Consider the following 19,847-nt stretch of genomic DNA (forward strand, 5'->3'; position numbering starts at 1 on the left):
CCCTCCCTCCCTCCCTCCCTCCCTCCCTCCCTCCCTCCCTGCCTTTCTCTCTCCTTTCCCCTTTCTCTAGTTCTACCTCTTCCGTATTCAGCAAAACTAGGTCTTAGTTCCTATGTAAATGAACTTCAAATCATTTTCATTATACCACAGCCTCTGTATAGTACTCAAATCACCCTCCTCTGGTGGTGAAGGATAGCACAGATAATCTAAAGTATTAGTACATTTCATTGAAGAAAGAAAAACTACTGTTTAAAACATCCCGGAGCCACAGATTGAGCAGACAGCTACTAAAACAGTAGGTTATATTTTACAGAAGTGCAGACAGACTTGAGTCACTAGTTTAATAGGAAAGCATGAGTAGAGTCAATGGATTTATGCATGAAACTGCTTCATAGAATTGGTTCGGTTTATATCAGTTCAAACTTCTGGTGGATGAGGAGTGTAATAGCACTTCTTTATCACATCGCTTCTAGATTGTTTTCTGGATACAAAATAATTTGAGATCTTGAGATTAGCTTGGAAGGATTTCTCCTCATTCTTTTTGTTGGTTCCAAAGAACAGCTGGACTCGCAGATAATCTTCTGATTGGCTAATGGTGGTCTGATTATTGTGAAATGTATCCTTGGGTGTGTAAGCCTCATTTGCATTTAATTTAGAGACATCTCACCAAATACTATGTTTAAGGATCACAACTGTGTTTCTAATTCATGAACATGTCTTTGTGTATGTGTATGTATGTATATGCACACACATATGTTATTTAGAATATGATTACTGGTTGAAGCTTCCTACTACATATGTACATATAATATATTATATACACACATATATGTAAGGAAGGAGGCACTTATTATTATATTCTTTAATTTTGAAAATTAAATGGCCTAGAATATTCTCTGCATTTTTAACCTAGATTGTGAATCCCCTGAGTAACTAGTTGGCCTAAATTAGAAAAAGTCATAGTCCTATGGGAACATAGAAGAAATTTGTGCCCAGATGTTAATTTCTCTCCCTTTCCCTTCATTGAGAAACACAAAAGAAAGAGCTTAATTGTCAGCTCATTTCATCCATGAACATAAACTGTTGACATGTTTGGTTCCTTTGAGGGTGAAAAGGCTAGCTCTCTCTTCGCTTTAGTGGCCAGACATTCCCCTCATCAGCGTCTTCATTCTCTGTTTCTACTTTTTCCAGGAGAAGGAACTAAACACAGCCTTTGTCTTTGCCTTTATCTGACTAGCAGCCTCCTCACTGAGCAAAAGGGGAAACTGTTTTCTAGACCAGTTCAGGGCTATTCTAAGTGAGGTTTAGAGTCATTTCCTCTGGTTCCTAAATCAGGGAGTGAATGAACACTAATAGAACTATCTTCTTGCTCTATTATTCCTGTCACTCTTAAAGATCTGTTCCTAACAAATATCCTTTCTCCCATGTTCTCACCATCCTTTCCTTTCTTACCAATCTACATTGTTTTTAAGGTACATTAACAGCTAAAAAGCTTTAGAAAGGGAAGGAAGTACCCCAAGGATACACTGCATGTCATCTAATAGGACTTGTGATATGAGCAAACACAAGAGGCAGCTCACAGACTTTCAGCTAGAGAGCAGTCTTGCAAAGTGGAATTCTATGGAGAAGAGAAGCTAATATGAGCGATCCTGATTATTTAACTCAAGAAACTCTAACTCCCCAAATCCTCTTGAAAATCAGGCAAGACCTAACTGCTGGGAGAGGGAGCAGGTAAAGTAAATGAGGGACTTGTTCCAAGGCTTGGGCTGCCTGGTGACTGGGACTTGGAATCAAAGCATACACCTCTGATCAGAAAACCTCACATTCTAGCCGGACACCAGACTAGTCTGAGGTGAGGAGATGGTATCATATTTATTATTTTAGAAATGTTCAAAATAATTTTTGAACACAGGAATCGAAAGCCTATCAAATAATATGTTGAGTATGTGGGACTCTAATCATCTGAGATTAGTTTCCAGAAAAAATTAAACCAGGATAAAAGGGAGACTATATGAAGGAAATGGGTTTGTTGAAGGTATAGATACTACTTGCAGCTCAGAGTGGGCCAGACTGGGGAAAGCTGGGAACTCAGGAAAGCGGTGAGTCGGGGCTGCATAGGACCTGCTTCCCTTGATTTTAAGAGGTACAGGCTCTGCTCACAGTGTGGGACAATCCTCCATTATAGTTGTATGAAGATGGAAGAAAGGTTTGTGGCAGCAAGAAAACAAAACAAAACAACAAAAAACCAAAACAGTGTTTGTAGGGGAATGTTGATTTTGTTTTTGTTCTTATAGCCTTTACTCATTCTTAACAAAGGTCCAGAAGGTTAGTCCAATTATAAGCAGCTTTCAGGGCCTCTGACGTTTTGAAGAAAAATATTAAAAGTTTCTTACTAAGGGTCAATTCTAGTCAAAACTTCCTATGAGGCGATAGACTGACTTGCCTGGTACTTTTGTTTCTTGGTTGAGGGCTAGTTCAGTACAGGGCTTTCTCTGAGGCCCTGATATATGGAGAAGGAACTTATTTCTTTGTATAAAGCCAAAAACATGCTTGGCAAGGCCAGAAATATCCTAAGTCCAGGTCATTGGGATAATTGAGGCTTGCAATCCTGGGAAAATCCCCTCCTTCCAGTTCTGGAAGGGCTGTGGTGATCAGCCATGGTTGCCGAGTCTGTGGTGCACTTGAAACATCCCGTGTTCCCTTTGGGTAACGTTGCTTGATTAGCTTTTTGCTGACTCTGTCCCACTGTGTGACAGTTTTCTACTGACTCTGTCTCATTTCTGCCTCTTGAACACTGTGTATAGGTTGTTGTACTTAATAAGCTGGCTAGGCATATGATATAATGTGGGCAAGACCTCGTGATCCTAACTTGCCTAACTGCTTTGTCTCCTGATCCTCATAGTCCTTCCCCTCCAGGAACCTGCCACTGAAGAACAACCTGCTGGTCAAGGTTTAAGTATGTCCTTGGGTTATAGCATAGTACCACAGCATTCCTATACTGTGGGGAAAGTCTACAATTTCTGCTTTGTTCCTTGGAGTTAAAGGTTCTGAAGCCAAGCTACCCTAAGGGGGTGGGGGGAAGACCGCTTGGGGCAAAGGAACAAGCATATGCTGAGTTTCAACATAACCTTCCAATGTTCAATTTTAAATGAGAATATTATGCAACAATAACAAGGAACTGTAATTCTGCCTCAGACAGTCTTTGTGAAGAGTAGATCAATAGGTCAATATAGAAAGCCTATATATGTAATGCTGCGTGTCTCATCGCTAGTGAGCCCCGGTCATTGCCTATTTTCCTTGATAAAGGCTCTGTGGTGATGCTAGCCTGTTACAAATCATTGAATATAGTCATTACCTCCTTACCCTTCAGCCTCCTTTATAAACTGAATAACTCGAGTGTACGTATATGTATATGTATATGTATATATAAATCAGTTGAATAGATGGGTATAAAACATATTTTGGAAAAATAAAGTGTTAAGAGAGTGGAATGTATAGATGATTTTTCTCAGCTATTCTAACTACACTTCATGTGAAGGTAGGTAGGATGTTGTCAGGAGCTAGCAGAAAGGTACATATTGTGGCAAGGTACCATGGAAATTAATTTCCCAAGCAGTAAGGAACATTTGGAAAGATATAGGCAATGGCATAAATCCACTTTGGCATGGGGGAAAGCCTAGAATCTGCTATATAGAAAAGCGTTACATTCAACAAAAGCATCTAAAACCATGGCAACCGGAGGAAGGGCCACAGCAGCATTATCAGCAGAGGTGTCTGAGCTACGAAGCAGATCACATACACCGCTCTGCCATGAAGGGAGCCAGCAGGGACATGGAGATGGGGCAGCTCATGCATAACAGATACTCTCTATCACAGGAAGCACTCAGGATAGGGCCTCCGACCTGTGGTCTAGAGGATTCTTACCTTTTTGACATCCCTGACCAAGTGGTACAATGTATTTGAGGGCCCATGTCTCTGAAAACGATAAAGAACAATCAAACAGTTTTTGCTAGTCAGGGGCTCCAGGTGGTGAGGTAAGAGGGGGCTGGAAGGAAGGGTTCTGGTTGGTGGAGGGCAGCTCTTGTGCTGGGCCTTGTTCTAGCTGCTCAGTTGTATACATCACTTTGAAACCAAGACTGGCTGGGTTTTGGGTCACATGCTCTCCAGGGAAATGTGCTTGAAGGTCTAGGTTCAAACTTTGTAAGGCCGATTGTCAACTAATATATATATGTAGAAGGAACTAATTTTACAGCAGGAGAAAGCAGAGGGGGTTGTCATAGAAATTTCTTAGTTTTCTTCGGTGTCATTTTCCAAGTTGTCATTGAAAACCTGTCTCCAAAAAGCACTGGCCAACTGTCTTTGCAAAAGGCCAGAAAGTAAATAATGAAAGCTTATGGACTATGCCATCTTTACTTAATCTATTTAGCTGTTATTATTGTATGGAAGCAGCTATAGATTATACATAAACAAGTGATCTTGGCCATGTCTCAATAAAATTTTATTTCCTGGTACCAGAAAATTAAATTCCATATAATATTTTTTTAGGAGAGGGTTTTACTGTTAAACCCCAGCTGGCCTATAAAAAAAAAAATCTTACATCTCTCATCCAGCCTTCTGAGTTTCTGGGATTACATGCAGCTGCTACTATACTTGGCCAGATTTTGTAAATTTGAATATGTCATAGAATTTTGCGTTCCTTTGATAGTTTCAGCCATTACATATAAAAGAGAGTCGTCCTTAGCTCCCAGGCTGTACAAGAATCATGGGCTGCCTTTATATTTTGGTGCTGGTTCTCTGACATCCGACTTAAGGAAAAGTCATAAGCTCATTGGGGAAAAAGGTCAGGAAAGGGTATGTATCTATTGAGGCCAAGAATAAAGCAAATGATTTGTTGTTTTGTAAACTTTCAGGAGATGCTAAGCAACTTACAGAATACCCAATGAAATTTGAATTTCAGATGAGCAATGATACCCCATGCCATACTGGGAATATATAGTCAGCCCTCCACTTTCGTGAGGTCTGTGTCTGTGGAGTCCACCAAATGTAACAAAAGTATTTTAGGGGAACTGTGTCTGTGTTGGACATGTACAGGTACTTTTCTTATCATCATTCCTTTCTGGCTATTGATTACGTATATGGTGTTTACCTTGCATACGACACTGTATGTCAGAGCACAAAGTCTCTGGTTTAGCTGCTTCATTATTTAGCTTCCAGGGAGAGGCTACTTTTAAAAAAAAAAGATGATGTGTATAGGTTCTGTGAAAATTCGATGTCGTTTGGATGAGGAATTTGAACATCTGAAGTTTTTTTTTTTTCTTTCTCATGTGGTAACTCTTAGGATGAACTCCGCAAATAAATGAAGGACAACCCTGCCTATGTAACAACCATTGCTCATCTGAAACACAGATTTGCTGGTGTGCTGCAGTTTTTTGACTAAATCTGGCAGCATGATTAGAGGATCTAGAACAGTGATAATGTTCTTGGGCTGGTGTTCCTGGTCCCAAACCTGGGTGTGTATATCGCCACCTCAGAGCTCACTGTGATTTGACTGTCGCCTCTCTAAAATGTGGATCACGATACCACCTCATCTGATAGGTCTACTTGAGAAGTAAGTAATGCAATCCTTCTTTATAAAGCTATTTAAAAAGCACGTAGCATCCAGGAAGTGCAGGTGTCATTATTGTTGCCATTTAATGTTTCATAATTCTTCTCAACACAGCACTTCAGGTGACTACTGCCTGACTACCTGTTGATGAGAATGAGGAAACCTGTTGGCTTAAGGTCCAGGAATAGGCTTTTCTTTCTTTCTTTCTTTCTTTCTTTCTTTCTTTCTTTCTTTCTTTCTTTCTTTCTTTCTTTCTTTCTCTCTCTCTCTCTCTTTCTTTCCTAGGCTTTGGAATGAACCTTTCCATGTCCATAACTCTCTAACTGACATCTAAGTCATGATTCCTAGGTGTATTTATTCCTTACTGTAAATCTCAGTGTGTTGAGGCAAGACAAGTCTGCAGGGAAAAGAGAACCTGGATCCACTCTGCCAGCCGACTTTCCTCCTGCAGTGGGTTGAGATGAAACAGGTATTCTCTACCTCTTTTTGGGAGCAGCCCATAGCCCTGTCCCATTGCACCCAGGGTGCAGGGACAGACATTGTGGCCGGTGAGTGGAAAGAGAGCCTCCGAGAAGAGGCTTACATTAGGTACTGGCGTCTTTTTTTAGTTGTTGTTCAGAGATTTAGGATCTTCAGTAAACTACCTAGCCTCCCTCTGTCTGTGGTTTATACTTTTGTGACTCTACAAAATTCATGCTAAGCTTCATGTTAGTACAGCAGTGTGGAGAGGGGCAGTGATTAGGTGATTCGGTTACAAAGGTACATTCTTTGTAAGCGGAACTGAGGTCTAGACAGAAGAGGGGTGACACTTTTGTACCTCCAACCTTTCTGCCCTAACAGCGCAGTGTTTGTCCCTTTCAGTGGACACAGGCTGGAAAAAGGAAATGGCTCTCACTAGATAATGAACCTACTGGCACCTTGATCTTGGACTTCCAGCCGCCAGAACTGTGAGAAAGAAATATATGTTCTTCATAAATTACCCAGCCTCAGGTATTCTGTTGTAGCAGCACAAATAGACTAAGACCGCCTCAGTTTTCTCATCTGTGAAATGGTAAAAAACAACATCAGTTCTTTACACTTAGTTGCCTTTTTTAGTGAATGCTGTTGCCAAGAACAACCACCACCACGAAATGTTTTTGGATGACTCCAGGGTATTTTATACTATCACAGGGGTGGGGGGGGAAAAAAAAAAGAACTTCCTAGCTCTGAGGATGACACAATGATACAGGATACTTAATCAGCCTCATTTGACGGCTGGTCCTCTGCTGTATTTGTCTCCCCTCCACCACCCAGGCTTACGGAGTACTTGTGTTCTGACAGAGTTAGTTTGTGGTTGTGTTAGCGTCTGAGAACAGTGTCCCCTGGTGACCACTACACCTTTTGCCGAAAATGCTGACAACTGAGCAGTTAAAACAAGGGAAGTCTTGGTGACTGTCTGTTGTCCAGCCAGGTGTACGGGAGTGCATGTGAGGAATGATGCATGCATTACAGGAGAGACAGGAAGAGAATCACAGGCACCGCGGGGGCGGGGGTGGGGCGGGGCGCAAGGCAGGAGACGGTAAACAAACAGAAGAGACACAGACACTGAAAGGCATCTTAGCTTGGCCCTACCGTATTGTACAGTTCCTCTAGTCTGGAGATGGTGAGAAAACGGTGCATGCTTACTCCATTCTCTATGAGTAATTTCACAAAATCCACTCTGTCCAGGACTAGGGCGTCCAGCATGGCTTGCTCCAGGGACCCTACCTGTAATTCGAGATAGTCAGTTAGTCCGCCTGTACCAGAGAAGTGCGGTGTCTCGGTGCTTTAAACAGATTAGCGACGTCTGCGAATCTCCAGAGACGCCAGAGAGAGCCAGCACCCCCACCTCAGGTCTACCCCTGGTCCTGTAGGTCATGTCTTGGGAAACAGAAGTCAAGGCCTGCAGGTCTAGAAGCTACTTTCTCCCCTGAATCTCTTTCTTGTTCTGGAGGCTCAGGACTCCAGGTTTCCCTCGGGACGGATGCTCTGGCTAGTTCCCTGCAAACGCCTATAGAGGTAGGGCGGGACCACTTTCTGCCAACATTTTCTTCTTTCTAAGGCTCTGATGAGAGCCCTGGCTGACTCTAGGATAGGAACTCAGGTAAACAGAGCTGAGGGCCAGGTAGGCTGGGACAGGAGTGTAGGTGGGTAGAGGACACCCCGAGGCAGGCTGGTGTCATGTCCTTTAAGGACAACATATTTTCTGGTGGCACCACTCGCCGAGATTTGTATCCCTTTCACATTTTTTCATTTCCTTTTAACGTCCAGATTCCTTGAGAAGTATGCCCCCAACTAGCAGTCTCTGAACCCTGTGAAGACAGGTGCTCAGTGGTAGCTGGAGCTCCTGGGGATAGAAGGTCTTAACTTCCAAGCAGCTGTGGCGTCCGTATATCACCCAATGTCCCATTTCCCAATTTTTTTTTTTCAGGTAAGTGACAGAAACAAACAAACGAACAAACAAACAAAACAAAAAACCAAAACCATGGACAGCTATAAATAGCTTTGGTTCACCTGTGACCGGTGTCCGGATAGGGCCGACCTGTGTTCGGCCCCCAGGACCAGAAGGTACCTGCTGCACACAGAGGCCTGGCTCTGTCGCATACCAGCATGCACGTGCCACCTTTTGGTGGCAGCAGCTTCCTCCTTCTGCTGGCCCAAAAGACAACCAGAAGCATACGAATCCTCGCCTTCATTTATTTTAACTTTGTTTTATCCCTGTCTTTAAAGAGAGAATAAAAAGAGGATTCGCGTCCAAAAATTGCTCAAAGAGCCAGGGAGCATTTGGTGTTGCGCTTAGTTACATCTTCCACTAGGTGGCAGCATGTTACCAAACACGAGAACGTCTCCCAGGCCACGTGCTGTGCTATGCAAAGGGAGATCTCTCCCCTACCACTTTCAAAGACTCCATAAATCCCACGGGCTTCACAAGGGTACGGACGCATGCGTGCACATATATACTCTACCGGCCACTGTTGCCCATAAATAAAGATCTGGCTGCGAGCGATGTCAACTCTGTTCCAGGCTAAAGCTAAGCTCAGTTGGTCTGGGGCAGATGCATTGGCTCCTGTATAAAGAGGGCAAGAGAAACAGTCGTTAGTCAAGCCTCGAAGACTCTGTCCATCACTCGCCTCTCAATCCCCCTTCCCCAAGAGCAAGCGAAGGAGATGTGTGACTCCATTCCACCACTGACATTTTGAGGGAGGAGCCTTCTTTGCCAGTGTTTTACTGTGCACTGTAGATTAATTAATTTTAAAACAAACCAGGTTCTGAAGAAACCTGGTTGCTGCCTCCGACGACCTGGGACTGTCTGCTGAGTGACAAGTTCCTTGAGAGCTTTGGGTTGCGCTCACCTTCACAGGCCGGCTTTGGTGTCCACAGGTTGATGTAAACCCATCAATGTGTAAGCCACATTCTTGAAGTAAATTGATTACTGTTTGAAATAATGCCTGTTAATTTTACTTATGCAGAGAATTTCCCATTAAGAAAATCACTCATCTTCTCAGATTACAACAGGGGTTGCAAACTCATGCCAGGGTGACTGAAATATATGGAAATGTATGTTACTAACTCAGAGAAGGAAAAAAAAAAAAAGCGAAGGTTCACTGGGATCCTAGTCAGAAAGTGGCATTTTGTAACTGCTCATTATTTCCCTCTATTAAAAGCCTAAGGTTTTGCTTTAATTGACACAGTAAGTGCATGTTTACGGGTTAATGGTGTGACATTTAGGCACACGCACACTGTGTATACAGAAAAGATTAGAATCACTCGCACGTAGAGCATTTGTATGTGGATGCTGAGAACATTCAATTCCTTCTATTATCAATTTTCAAGAATATAGTCAGTTGTAAACCCCAGTTTTCCTCCAGTGCGACGGCTCGGTCAACCGGTCAACGGCATTCCTCTTAACAGGATGTACCCTGGACACATTAAACACCCCTCTCCACCTATTTCTTTTCTCCCACCACCCATCTCTCTGATGCCATGAAATCAATGTTTAGTTTCCAAATCTAAGGGAGAACTTTCAGTGTTTGCCTTTCTGTGATAGTTTTTTTTTTTTTTTTTTTTTTTAATTTGTTTGCTTTTGAACTTAGCTCACTGTCCTCCATTTTCATCTGTGTTGCTGCAAATGGCATGTTCCTCCTTCTTTTCTGGTGATTAGTATAGCATTCTGAATAAATACCCTGTATTTTCTTTAGCCATTCATCTGGTGATGGACTTCTGAATTGAGTCCATAGCCTGAGTCTTGTGATGGTGCTGACAAGAGTATGGATGCCCCTTTGCTGTACAGATTTCATTTCCCTTTGGCATGCACCTGGTCACAGGATAGCTATGCCACACAGCCATATCCCATATCCCACACACCACATATCCCATCTGGTCTTAGTTTTCCGAGGAAACAAACCTCAGTGCTCTTTTCACTAAACATGCTTTTGTAAGGTTTCTTTATTTTGTTTTATACATGTAAGTGTTTTGCCTATATATATGTATATATACCATGTGCAGGCCTGCTGCCTGTCAGAAGAGGGAGCCAGATCCTTGAGAACTGAAGTTATAGTGCTCTGAACTGCTGGACAATCTTTCATCATCATCCCAGGCCGCCTTCCTTCCTTCCTTCTTTCCTTTTTTCTTTTTAAAATATGGTTATATCAATTTGATTTTTAGCTTCAGAGAGAGAGAGAGGGAAAAGAAGAGGGAGGGAGAGAAGGAGGGAAGTAAAAGGAGAGGGAGAAAAAGAGGAAGAGAGAGGGAGAAGAGGGACAGACTTTACTTTTTAAAAGCTGGTCTGCTGACTGCTGCTTACACACTGTAATGGTTTAGTCATTCCCATCATCAGTTATATGTCACCAATTCGTATGCTACCCAAGTCAATAGTAACACAAGCCTGAACAAGAGCCCATGGAGGAAAGAGTGATTGAGGTCAAGGTGAGCTATGGGCTTGAATGTAATTAGGTAAGTGTCAAATAAAAACATGAAGCCAGTGAATTTTGTCTCTTTAAAAATTGAAAATACATCACTCAAGCACTGTCTGGGTGACAGTTTGGATTGGTACAAGTGATGAACCATCCTGGCTGGCTTAGGACTGTGACAGTTTGAGCACGAAATTCCTTCATTCAGGGAGATGCCTCAGTCCCAAGTAAGACTGGATGGCAGCTCACACTGCCCTTAATTGGCTGTACACTGGAATTTCCTGCAGAAGTTCAATAAATATAGTCTTGCCTCATGCATCTTTAGAGATCCTGGTTAATCTGGTCCTAGGGACTGCATGTTCTTAGAGCTCCCTGGGTGATTTATATGGGAAGAAATATATTGTCGATAATATACCCACATTAATCTGCTCACTTTTTACTCATGTATTTTTGCATTCACACATACTGATTTCGTGCCTTCTTATATGGCAGACACTATGCCAGTATGGGTGCCAAGTTAAGAAAGACCAAATCCTTTGTTTTCAGATCTCACAGTCTGGAAAGGAGAAGGCTCTAGTTTAATAGATCAGTCATGCGATTTACCTGCTCAGCATGTATTTATTGAATAAGTTTCCAGAAATGATTTGGATATTGTACAGCTAATGGTGATCATCAAAGCTGCAGTCACCCTCTGAATGGAGGTTACGGTATCCTATTTATGGTGGGTCAGCACTCAGAAAGCAAGCAAACCAGTACCCAGTGACCTTTCAGAGTGTGTATTTGGGTTGTAGAGGACCAATGGCACTCCCAGTGTATTTGTGGCCTGTATCTGTATATAAACGATTATGTCAGCACCGCTCTAGCCTTGCAATCCTGCTTGTTACCATGACAATATTGTGCCAACTAGCTGCAGCAATCCATTGGCAGGCTATCCTCAATAATGAGGGCTGGAAATAATGTCTATGAGTAGCCTTGAAGGCACAAGTGTTTGAGTTCTTTGGGCTCTCTGGTTGACTCCACATGAAATCAGATAGTTGGAAAATGTCTTGAGGAACTGAAGTAGGCAGAGATTCCATGTGGGCCCTGACTTGAGCTCAGGGCCCTCACCCATCTACTTCCAGGGCTGATGGGTGTGGGGCCTTAGTATTTTTTGAGGAAAGCTTTTGTAAGCATGGACACAGTGTGAGCATGAGAGTGACAAGGGGAGAGATAGAGGTATAAGGATGAGGAGGCAGGAGGCACGTAAAGTTATCCAGAAGGAGAAAGGGTCAACCACACCGCACTAATGTGGCCACAAATACACATAAGCATGAAGTCAAAACAGTGCTTATTTTGTCTTTCTGCATGAGGCTGGTGAGGTTGTAAATGCAGAAGTTCTGAGCACGTGGAGTTTTGAGGGACAATGTGTGTAGGAGATTAGAGATTCAGCTTGCTTCATCTACCGCTGTACTTAAGAGTTCAGAGCAGTGCATGGTATGTAAAAGGCAAGTCTTCGTCTCTTAGTGTTAAGAGACAGTGCCATAAAGTGGCAGCTTCCAAAGAATCTACGTTAATTTTTGACAGGCTGGAGGCCTGAAAATCCAAGATCAGACTCCCCGCAGGTATGGTGTCTGGTGAGGGCCCACCTGTGTCCCCAGAACTGGAACAGTCAAAGGGCAGACACATGAGAGCAGCAGCGCCAGCAACTGAGGCTGCCTAAGAGAAGAGAACTGCACACGGGCTACTTCAACGTGAAAAGAGAAATTGCCTGATTTAAAAACAACAGAAAAAAAATTATGTGGTAGAGTTGTGAAGATTCACAGGAAGAACAAGCATTTCTTGGTGACGGGGTTCATGAAAGCTTGTGTTACTATAGACATTACAGCTATGGTGTGTGCCAAGTCTTTCCTCCTTCGCTTTCCTCACCTATTCACACAGGGTTAGCATCATCTTCCATCACAGTGGGGATGAGCATAGTTGAGGAAGATACATTTCTGTACATATGCACTTCCATAGTCTTTGTGTGATGTGATGATGATGATGATGGCGTGTGTGTGTGTGTGTGTGTGCACGTGTGTGCATGTCTTTTTGTGTCTGTCATAGTGGGGGTGCAAATGGAGGCTGGAGGAATAGCCTTGAGTGTCAGTCCCTACTTTCTACCTTGTTTGAGACACGGTCTTTTGTCTTCCGCCAAATACACCAAGCTAGCTGGCCTATGTGTTTCTAGGTTGTTGGAATTGCAGCTGCACATGCTACTAGGTCTGGCTTTACATGCATTCAAGGGACCTGAGTTCGAACCCTCACGCCTGCACAGCAGGTTCTTTCTCCATCTAGTTATCTTCCTAGCCCCAGTCAGATAGTTTTGAGGGCCCACCTCCACATAAATTCTATTCCAGAATACTGTCATAGCTATTCAGCTTTATTAGTTGGATATATTAAACTTTACATTGGTATGCATGTATGTTTAGAAAAAACCCTACAATGTATATGGGCTTGGTTCCATCTGCGGTTTCAGGCATGTGCTGGGGTCTGGCAATGCATCCTCATAGATGAAGGGCTGCTACTGTATTCAAAGTTCAACTTTTTTTCCCCCAAAAACATTTTTTTTTCTTTTACAAAGAATATCATTCTTTTGTTAATGCGTTTTGGTCTTCTGTTATTTTTCCTTAGACTATCTCTGTGTGCGGTCTATGCTAATCCGTTTTTATTATTTATCATTTAATGAGCTGGGTTATAATGGACCCAGGGTAACATTCCAAGCTAGTTATTATTCACAACTGGAAGGCTTTCTCCTAAGCCAAACTAAGCAAAACCAAACTCCCTTTTGCAAGCACGGCTTAGCCACACAATCCTGCAGGCCGCCCACCTCCTCTATTTCTATGCTCTGAGCTGAGGTCGGGAGGAGCTTGCCACTTCTGTATCACCCTAGTTCTTGCACATGCTGCTGCAGACAAAAGTGAGAATTCTGCATCCTGGGTGCTCCTCACATCTAGGAGGAAGATTCTGGGGGATATTCTGGAGGATCCCTGCTGTTAGATTTTCCGTCATTCTCTGCCCTGTTCTCCATCATGGCTCCTGCACATGCAGATATTTTAGAGTATATTTCTTAGTTTCACCAAAATGTAACTGCTTGTTTTTCCTCCTGCCCTTTGGTCAGTTAATTTTGATAGCATTGTAGGAGAGGAAGGGAAGGATGATGAGTTTATATGGCCACTTCTGTGGTGGAAATTGGAAGGTTATATAGATGAGAGAGTTCTTTTAAACCAGGGGTCTTCACAGAGTAGCATAGCTCTATCTGAAGGGTGAAGATGGATGGGCAGGAAGATGCTTATCCAAAGACAGGGGGTTCTTTTGAGAGATTACTGTATTCAACCAAATCAAGAAATCTAAGAGGGGGAGGGGCAACCAAAACTAAGGCTATATTAAAAAACTACAAGGAAATCTCCTGTTTTTATAAGCCTGTAAAAATATGTACATCCATCCATCCATACACACACACACACACACACACACACACATGAATATACATATTTGAAGGCCTCCTTACAGTTTTTCTCTCTCTCTCTTTCTTTCTTTCTTTCTTTCTTTCTTTCTTTCTTTCTTTCTTTCTTTCTTTCTTTCTTTCCAGCCTGATCCCGGCTCCCTCCCTCCTCTCTTCCCAGGCCCACCCTCATGTCCCCATACTGTTTCTCCACTCTCCTGTCAGAGAAGGGGCGGTCCTTAAGGGGTACCAACCCATCCAGGCGTCTTAAGTCACAGGAGGACTAAGCACATCCTCTCCCATGGAGGCCACTTGTGGGAAAGGAACCCAGAGGTAGGCAACAGAGTCAGAGACAGCCCCTTCTCCCACTGTTAGGAGACCCACATGAAGACCAAGCTGCACATCTCCTAGAGATGTATAGGAGGTGTAGGTCCAGCCCATGCGTGCTCTCGGTTGATGGCTCAGTCTCTGTGAGCCCCCATGGGCCCAGGGTAGTTTACTCTGTAGGTCTTCCGGTGGTGTCCTTGAGCCCTCCAGCTCTCTCAATCCTTTCTTTCACTCTTCCATAAAACTCCCAGAGCTCAGCCTATTGTTTGGCCGGCCGTGGGTCTCTGTTTCCATCAGCTGTTGGATGAAGCCTGTCAGAAGACCTAGGCCTCTGTATGCAAGCATAGCGGAGTATCATTAATAGTGTTACTCACTCTCCAATGGAGTGAGTCTCAATTTGGGCCAGTCGTTGGTTTTCAGTCCCTCAGTCCCTGCTCCATCTTTATCCCTATACTTCTTGTAGGCAAACACAAATTTTGAGTTGCAGATTTTTATGGGTGAGTTAGTGTCCCCCTCCTTCCACTGGCAGTCCCATCTGGCTATAGGAGGTGGCAACTTCTAAAAATGCAATTAAAAAAATGTATGAACAGAGGTATCCTTTGTGAATGGACAATGCTCCTACAAGAAGCCATGGGTTAATGAAAATCTCAGTGCCAGGATACTTCCCTACAACTGATGGCCAGGGAGGCTCCAGAGGCCCCTGAAGTGACACAGGCTACTGTCATTGCTCCTGATTTCCCACCACAGCTTCATGGTAAGAGCCTATTGCTGAAGACGGATAGTGTACACTTGATCACAAGTCACAGAGGAATAAAGCTGGAGGTGAGCTGGAAGCTTCTTCCCTAGTGGACAGCCCTCGTAGTGCCAAGTGGTACTATTTGAGGCTACTGAAGAGTCCTAACCCAGCAGTGCATCCTGTGAGCTCCAAGGATGACATGTCAGGCAAGGTGTGTCTTCTAGCATAATAGTGACAAGACTCTTATACTGATAACCAATTGCTTTTTGATTAGATTTAAGGCCTGCCCCACAAGAAGAAATGCATGCTGGGTTCTGTAAACTTAATCAAGATGCTATGGCTGAGGAGGCCCTAGGCCCTAGGTGGAAACCTATTACTACTGTTTTGCTAAATGGCTGTATTATCAAGCTGCCTTCAAAACCATATTATATTTATACACATGGGTCAGTGTTGTTCCCAGTCTTTATCAAATAAGGTTCTTAATACAGTAGGTGGCAGTTAATACAGAAACCAGTAACTGGTTGATGTACCAACAATACAAGGTGGTTGCATGTTTGACCCTAAATAGGACATCTATACCACCCCCCTCTAAGGCCCACGGGACACTTAAGAAGAAGAGGCTGAAAACTGTAAGTGTCAGAGAATGGTGAAATGTCAAGCAAAAGGATATCTTTGTGTCACAAACTCACTACACCTGTGGTTATCTGCAAAGAACAAGCTTGAACCTGTCAACATTTCATCATGAATGGTGGAGGGTCTCATTGGGTCACATTCCTTCCCAAGATATGGACAGTTAATAGTTGTTAGGGGAGGGTTGTCATTTTCTTCAGTGGTGTAGCCACTGATATGTTGCCCTTGCTCCAGAAAATAACTTCCCCAACGCATTTTGTCAAGAAACTAATTAAACACAGTGGGTTACACACGAAAAGAAGACACGAAAGTAAGAGAGGACTTGTTGAGAAGAATTGATCTACTGAGAGTGGAAAAACATCAGAGATGGGAGTGAGGAAATGAAAAGGACTAAAATTCATTATATGAAGGTATAAAACTGCCAACCAAACAAAAAACTCTGACACAGTATTGAGGGGTGAAAATAACCAAAAATTTAGTATATACATGTATGAAATTTCAAAAAAATATATATATCTGAAGGCCTAGAGATGCAAAGCAAATAATGGATCCTCTTTGAGAGTGATGACACACAAAAATGTTAGGTGTCTTGTTTGGTATAGACTGTCTTAATATAATCCTACCTGATGAGATGGGATGGGCATGATGTCCTGATGATGTGTCATCCATAATAGCACAACTCTGATGTTGAGGATGAAGCACACATTCTCACATAATGTTGAGGAACACTTTTTTTTCCTTGTTGAGGGCACTGGACCCTTCCTTGCCTTATGTAAAGAATTGTATTTGGATTAAATATGCTTTCTAGCCAGTTGTGGTGGTGAATGCCTTTAATACCAGCCTTTGTGAGGCAGAGGCAGAGGCAGAGGTAGAGGCAGAGGCAGATGGATTTCTGTGGGTTCAAGGCAATCTTGCTCCATACATCAAGATCCAGGATACTCAGGACTACATAGAGCCACTGTCTCAAATCTATCTACCTATCTATCTATCTATCTATCTATCTATCTATCTATCTATCTATCTATCTATCTATCTATCTATCTATCTCCTGAATCCGTGGCTGGTGCAATCGGATTGATGCAGTTCTCTTTGCATTAAGGAAGCTTCTCTTTGAAGAAGGTTGAGATCCTTACAGAAAGCCACGACTGATTCAAATGCAGATAACCACTGACTGTGTGGTACTCAACCCCAGTAGGTACACCTACCGCACAGCTCCTATACCTAAGGCTCAGGAAACAGTCATGAGAGAGGTGGTAGGAAGATTGTAAGAGCCAAAGAAGCAGGAATCTTGTTGTGAGACTGTATCTTCTAGATATGACAGGGAAGCCACATCCATAAAATTTCAACTCAACACCAACTAACATGTCAATATAGATGAGGGAAAAATCACATAGGGCCAAAACCCTAAGTAAAGAGCTTCAAGAAATTAATGACTGCTGAGAGGTGGAGAATTAAAATCTTCCCAGGGATAAGCCTCTAACTGGTTCTCCAATACCTAGTAGGCAGCCCTAAAAACACACACATACAACAAGGCTATATATATATATGAATTAGAGGCCATGAATTTTGGAATTGGAGAGAACAATGGAAGGGGAAGTGATGTAACTGTATTTTTTAAAAAAATAATTATATTTATATACTTATTTATTACAATTTATTCACTTTGTATCCTTGCTGCAGCCCCCTCCATTGTCTCCTCCTAGTCCCACTCACTGTCCTTCTCTCTCTATGCCCTTTCTCTAGTCCCCTGATAGGGAAGGACCTCCTCTTCTCCTATCTGACTCTAGCTTATCAGGTCTCATCAAGGTTGGCTGCATTATTTTCCTCTGTGGCCTGGCAAGGATGCACCCCCCAGAGAGAGGTGATCAAAGACATGGCCACTGAGTTCATGTCAGAGACAGCCCCTGTACCCCTTACTAGGGACCCAACTCAGAAACTGATCAGCCTGTGGGCTTCCTCTGAACAGGGGTCTAGATCCTCTCCATGCATATATTCCTTACTTGGAGTATTGGTCTCTGCAGGCGCTTCTGGGCCCAGGTATTTTGGCTCTATTGTTCTGTGGAGTTCCTGTCCCCTCCAGGTCTTTCTCTCGTCCTCTTCTTCCATAAGGATTCTGGCTCTCTGCCTAAAGTTTGGCTATGAGTCTCAGTATCTTCTTTGATACCTGGTGGGTAGAGTCTTTCAGAGGTCCTTTGTGGAAGACTCCTGTCCTATTCCCTGTTTTCTCCTACTTCTGATGTCTATCCTGTTTGCGCTTCTGAATGAAGATTAAGGATCTTTCCTAGTGTCCTCCTTGTTGTTTAGCTTCTTTAGGGCTAAAGATTTTAGTATGTTTAGCCTATATTATATGGCTAATATCCACTTATAACTGAGTATATATAATTTGTGTCTTTCTGCTTCTGGGTTACCTCACTCAGGATGATCTTTTCTAGTTCCCACCATTTGCCTGCAAATTTCATGATATCCTTGTTTTTAATTGCTGAGTAGTATTCAATTACGTAAATGTACCACAATATCTTTATCCATTCCTCAACTGAGGGACATCTAGGTTGTTTCCAGATTCTGAGTATTATGAATAGAGCTGCTATGAACATGGTTGAGCAAATGTCCTTATTGAATGGTGGAGCATCTTTTGGGTAAATGCCTAAGAGTGGTATAGCCAGATCTTGAGGTATTACTATTCCTAATTTTCTGAGGAAGCAACAGATTGTTTTCCAAAGTGGTTTTACTGTATTTTAACTAAAAAAAACCATGCTTCTTATCATTTCATCTAGCACCCTTTTAATTTTGTTTATAAATGCTGCAACCAAATGCAATAGGGTCTCAATTAATGCAACTCCACCTATCCTTTATTAAAAGACAACAGATTCCTTAACTCTGTGTATATCACTACTGTGGGAGGAAACTAGCTAGAAGGCCCTATTACATGACTTAGGTTGCTAGGATATACCTTCAGTCTTCTCCCCAAGTGGAAATTGCTACTCCAGATCTTCCCTCAAGAATGTGGCTGCTACATGGAGAAAGACTGAATTCAGTGATGGAAACACACACACACACACACACACACACACATGCACACACAAAGTAGATGGGGTTTGTATGCAATTTATTGTCCTCTATTTTATTGTTCTGAATGATTCACTATCTTCTCTTAGCAAAAAATAACCTTAAGTGAATCTCAGGAGAAGGCTAAAAAGGATCAGGAAAGACCAATTTAGTTTTAGCTGAACAAGTCCCATTTTTATATGTGAGAGTCAAAACAAAGCTATCTGAAGGAAGATAGGGCAACTTCCTTAGGTTATAGGAAATAGGAAAGATAATACCTAACATGTATTTTATGTTTAGCTTGAACCCAGCACAATTGCTGAGAATCCATGTATTGAAGTCTTACAACAACCCTCAGGGTGCTGTCTCTCTGCTTTACAGGTGAGAGAATACAGGCAGAGAAACTTGTCCATGATGAAATAGCCAGGGAATGTCAGGAGTGAGATTCAAACAGAGGTAGCCTGCTTTTGAAGTTGCCCCTACCATCAATTAGTTTTAGAGATAGTGTTTCACTGTGTAGCCCAAACTGGCCTCAAATTTGAGAGCCCCTTGCCTCCTTCTCCCAAGTATAGGGTTATAGCCAGTATTACTACAATGGCTTCCTATTGAAATTCTTTATTTTCCTGCCTGTGCAATTGGGACATGGAACAGAGGAACCATCAGGGATGAAACCTGGATTTCTAGTTAGTTTTATTTACTCAAAAAATTTTTCTGAGCGCTAGTCCTCTACCAGCCTTTACTGTAGACACTGGGGAAATAGGATAAACCAAAGTCTCTGGCCTCAATAGAGAGAACCCCCAATATTTACATATAAATTTCTTTATTTTCCTTTGGGTTTTATTAGAGAGTTTCCTGTTTGGATAGAGTCCTTTGAAGGACTGCTTAATGCACGGAGACACTTTCTGAATTGACTTTAAATGAACCCAGCATTCGCATTCTTTGAAACAGAAAATACTGGTTCTAAATTGTTTCCACCCATCCCTGCCAGCCTCGTTCATTTCAGCCATTCTATCTTGATTGCCATCTCTTCCCAGTCATCATAAATACAGCCCTCAATTTCAATTATCATGCAGTAAATATGAGTACACACAAACCAGCAATTTAGGTGATATTTAT

The 19,847-nt window shown here is 42.6% G+C and overlaps 1 protein-coding gene across 7 annotated transcripts in view; it reads right to left on the reverse strand.

Annotated features, from left to right (window-relative positions):
• The window catches only part of Trpm3 (transient receptor potential cation channel subfamily M member 3), a 526,011-nt gene that overhangs the window by 88,175 nt on the left and 417,989 nt on the right, over positions 1 to 19,847 (reverse strand). For all 7 annotated transcript variants that reach the window (XM_055613953.1, XM_055613952.1, XM_055613951.1 and 4 more), the window contains 3 exons: positions 8,590 to 8,690; positions 7,217 to 7,351; positions 3,925 to 3,975 (listed from right to left, as the gene is read on the reverse strand). In XM_055613953.1, coding sequence (XP_055469928.1) covers positions 3,925 to 3,975; positions 7,217 to 7,351; positions 8,590 to 8,690 — 287 coding nt within the window. The remainder of the gene's footprint in view (positions 1 to 3,924; positions 3,976 to 7,216; positions 7,352 to 8,589; positions 8,691 to 19,847) is intronic.

This window comes from Psammomys obesus, unplaced genomic scaffold (assembly GCF_907164565.1).
Source record: "Psammomys obesus unplaced genomic scaffold, mPsaObe1.curated_primary_1811, whole genome shotgun sequence".
Taxonomy (NCBI): Eukaryota; Metazoa; Chordata; class Mammalia; order Rodentia; family Muridae; genus Psammomys; species Psammomys obesus.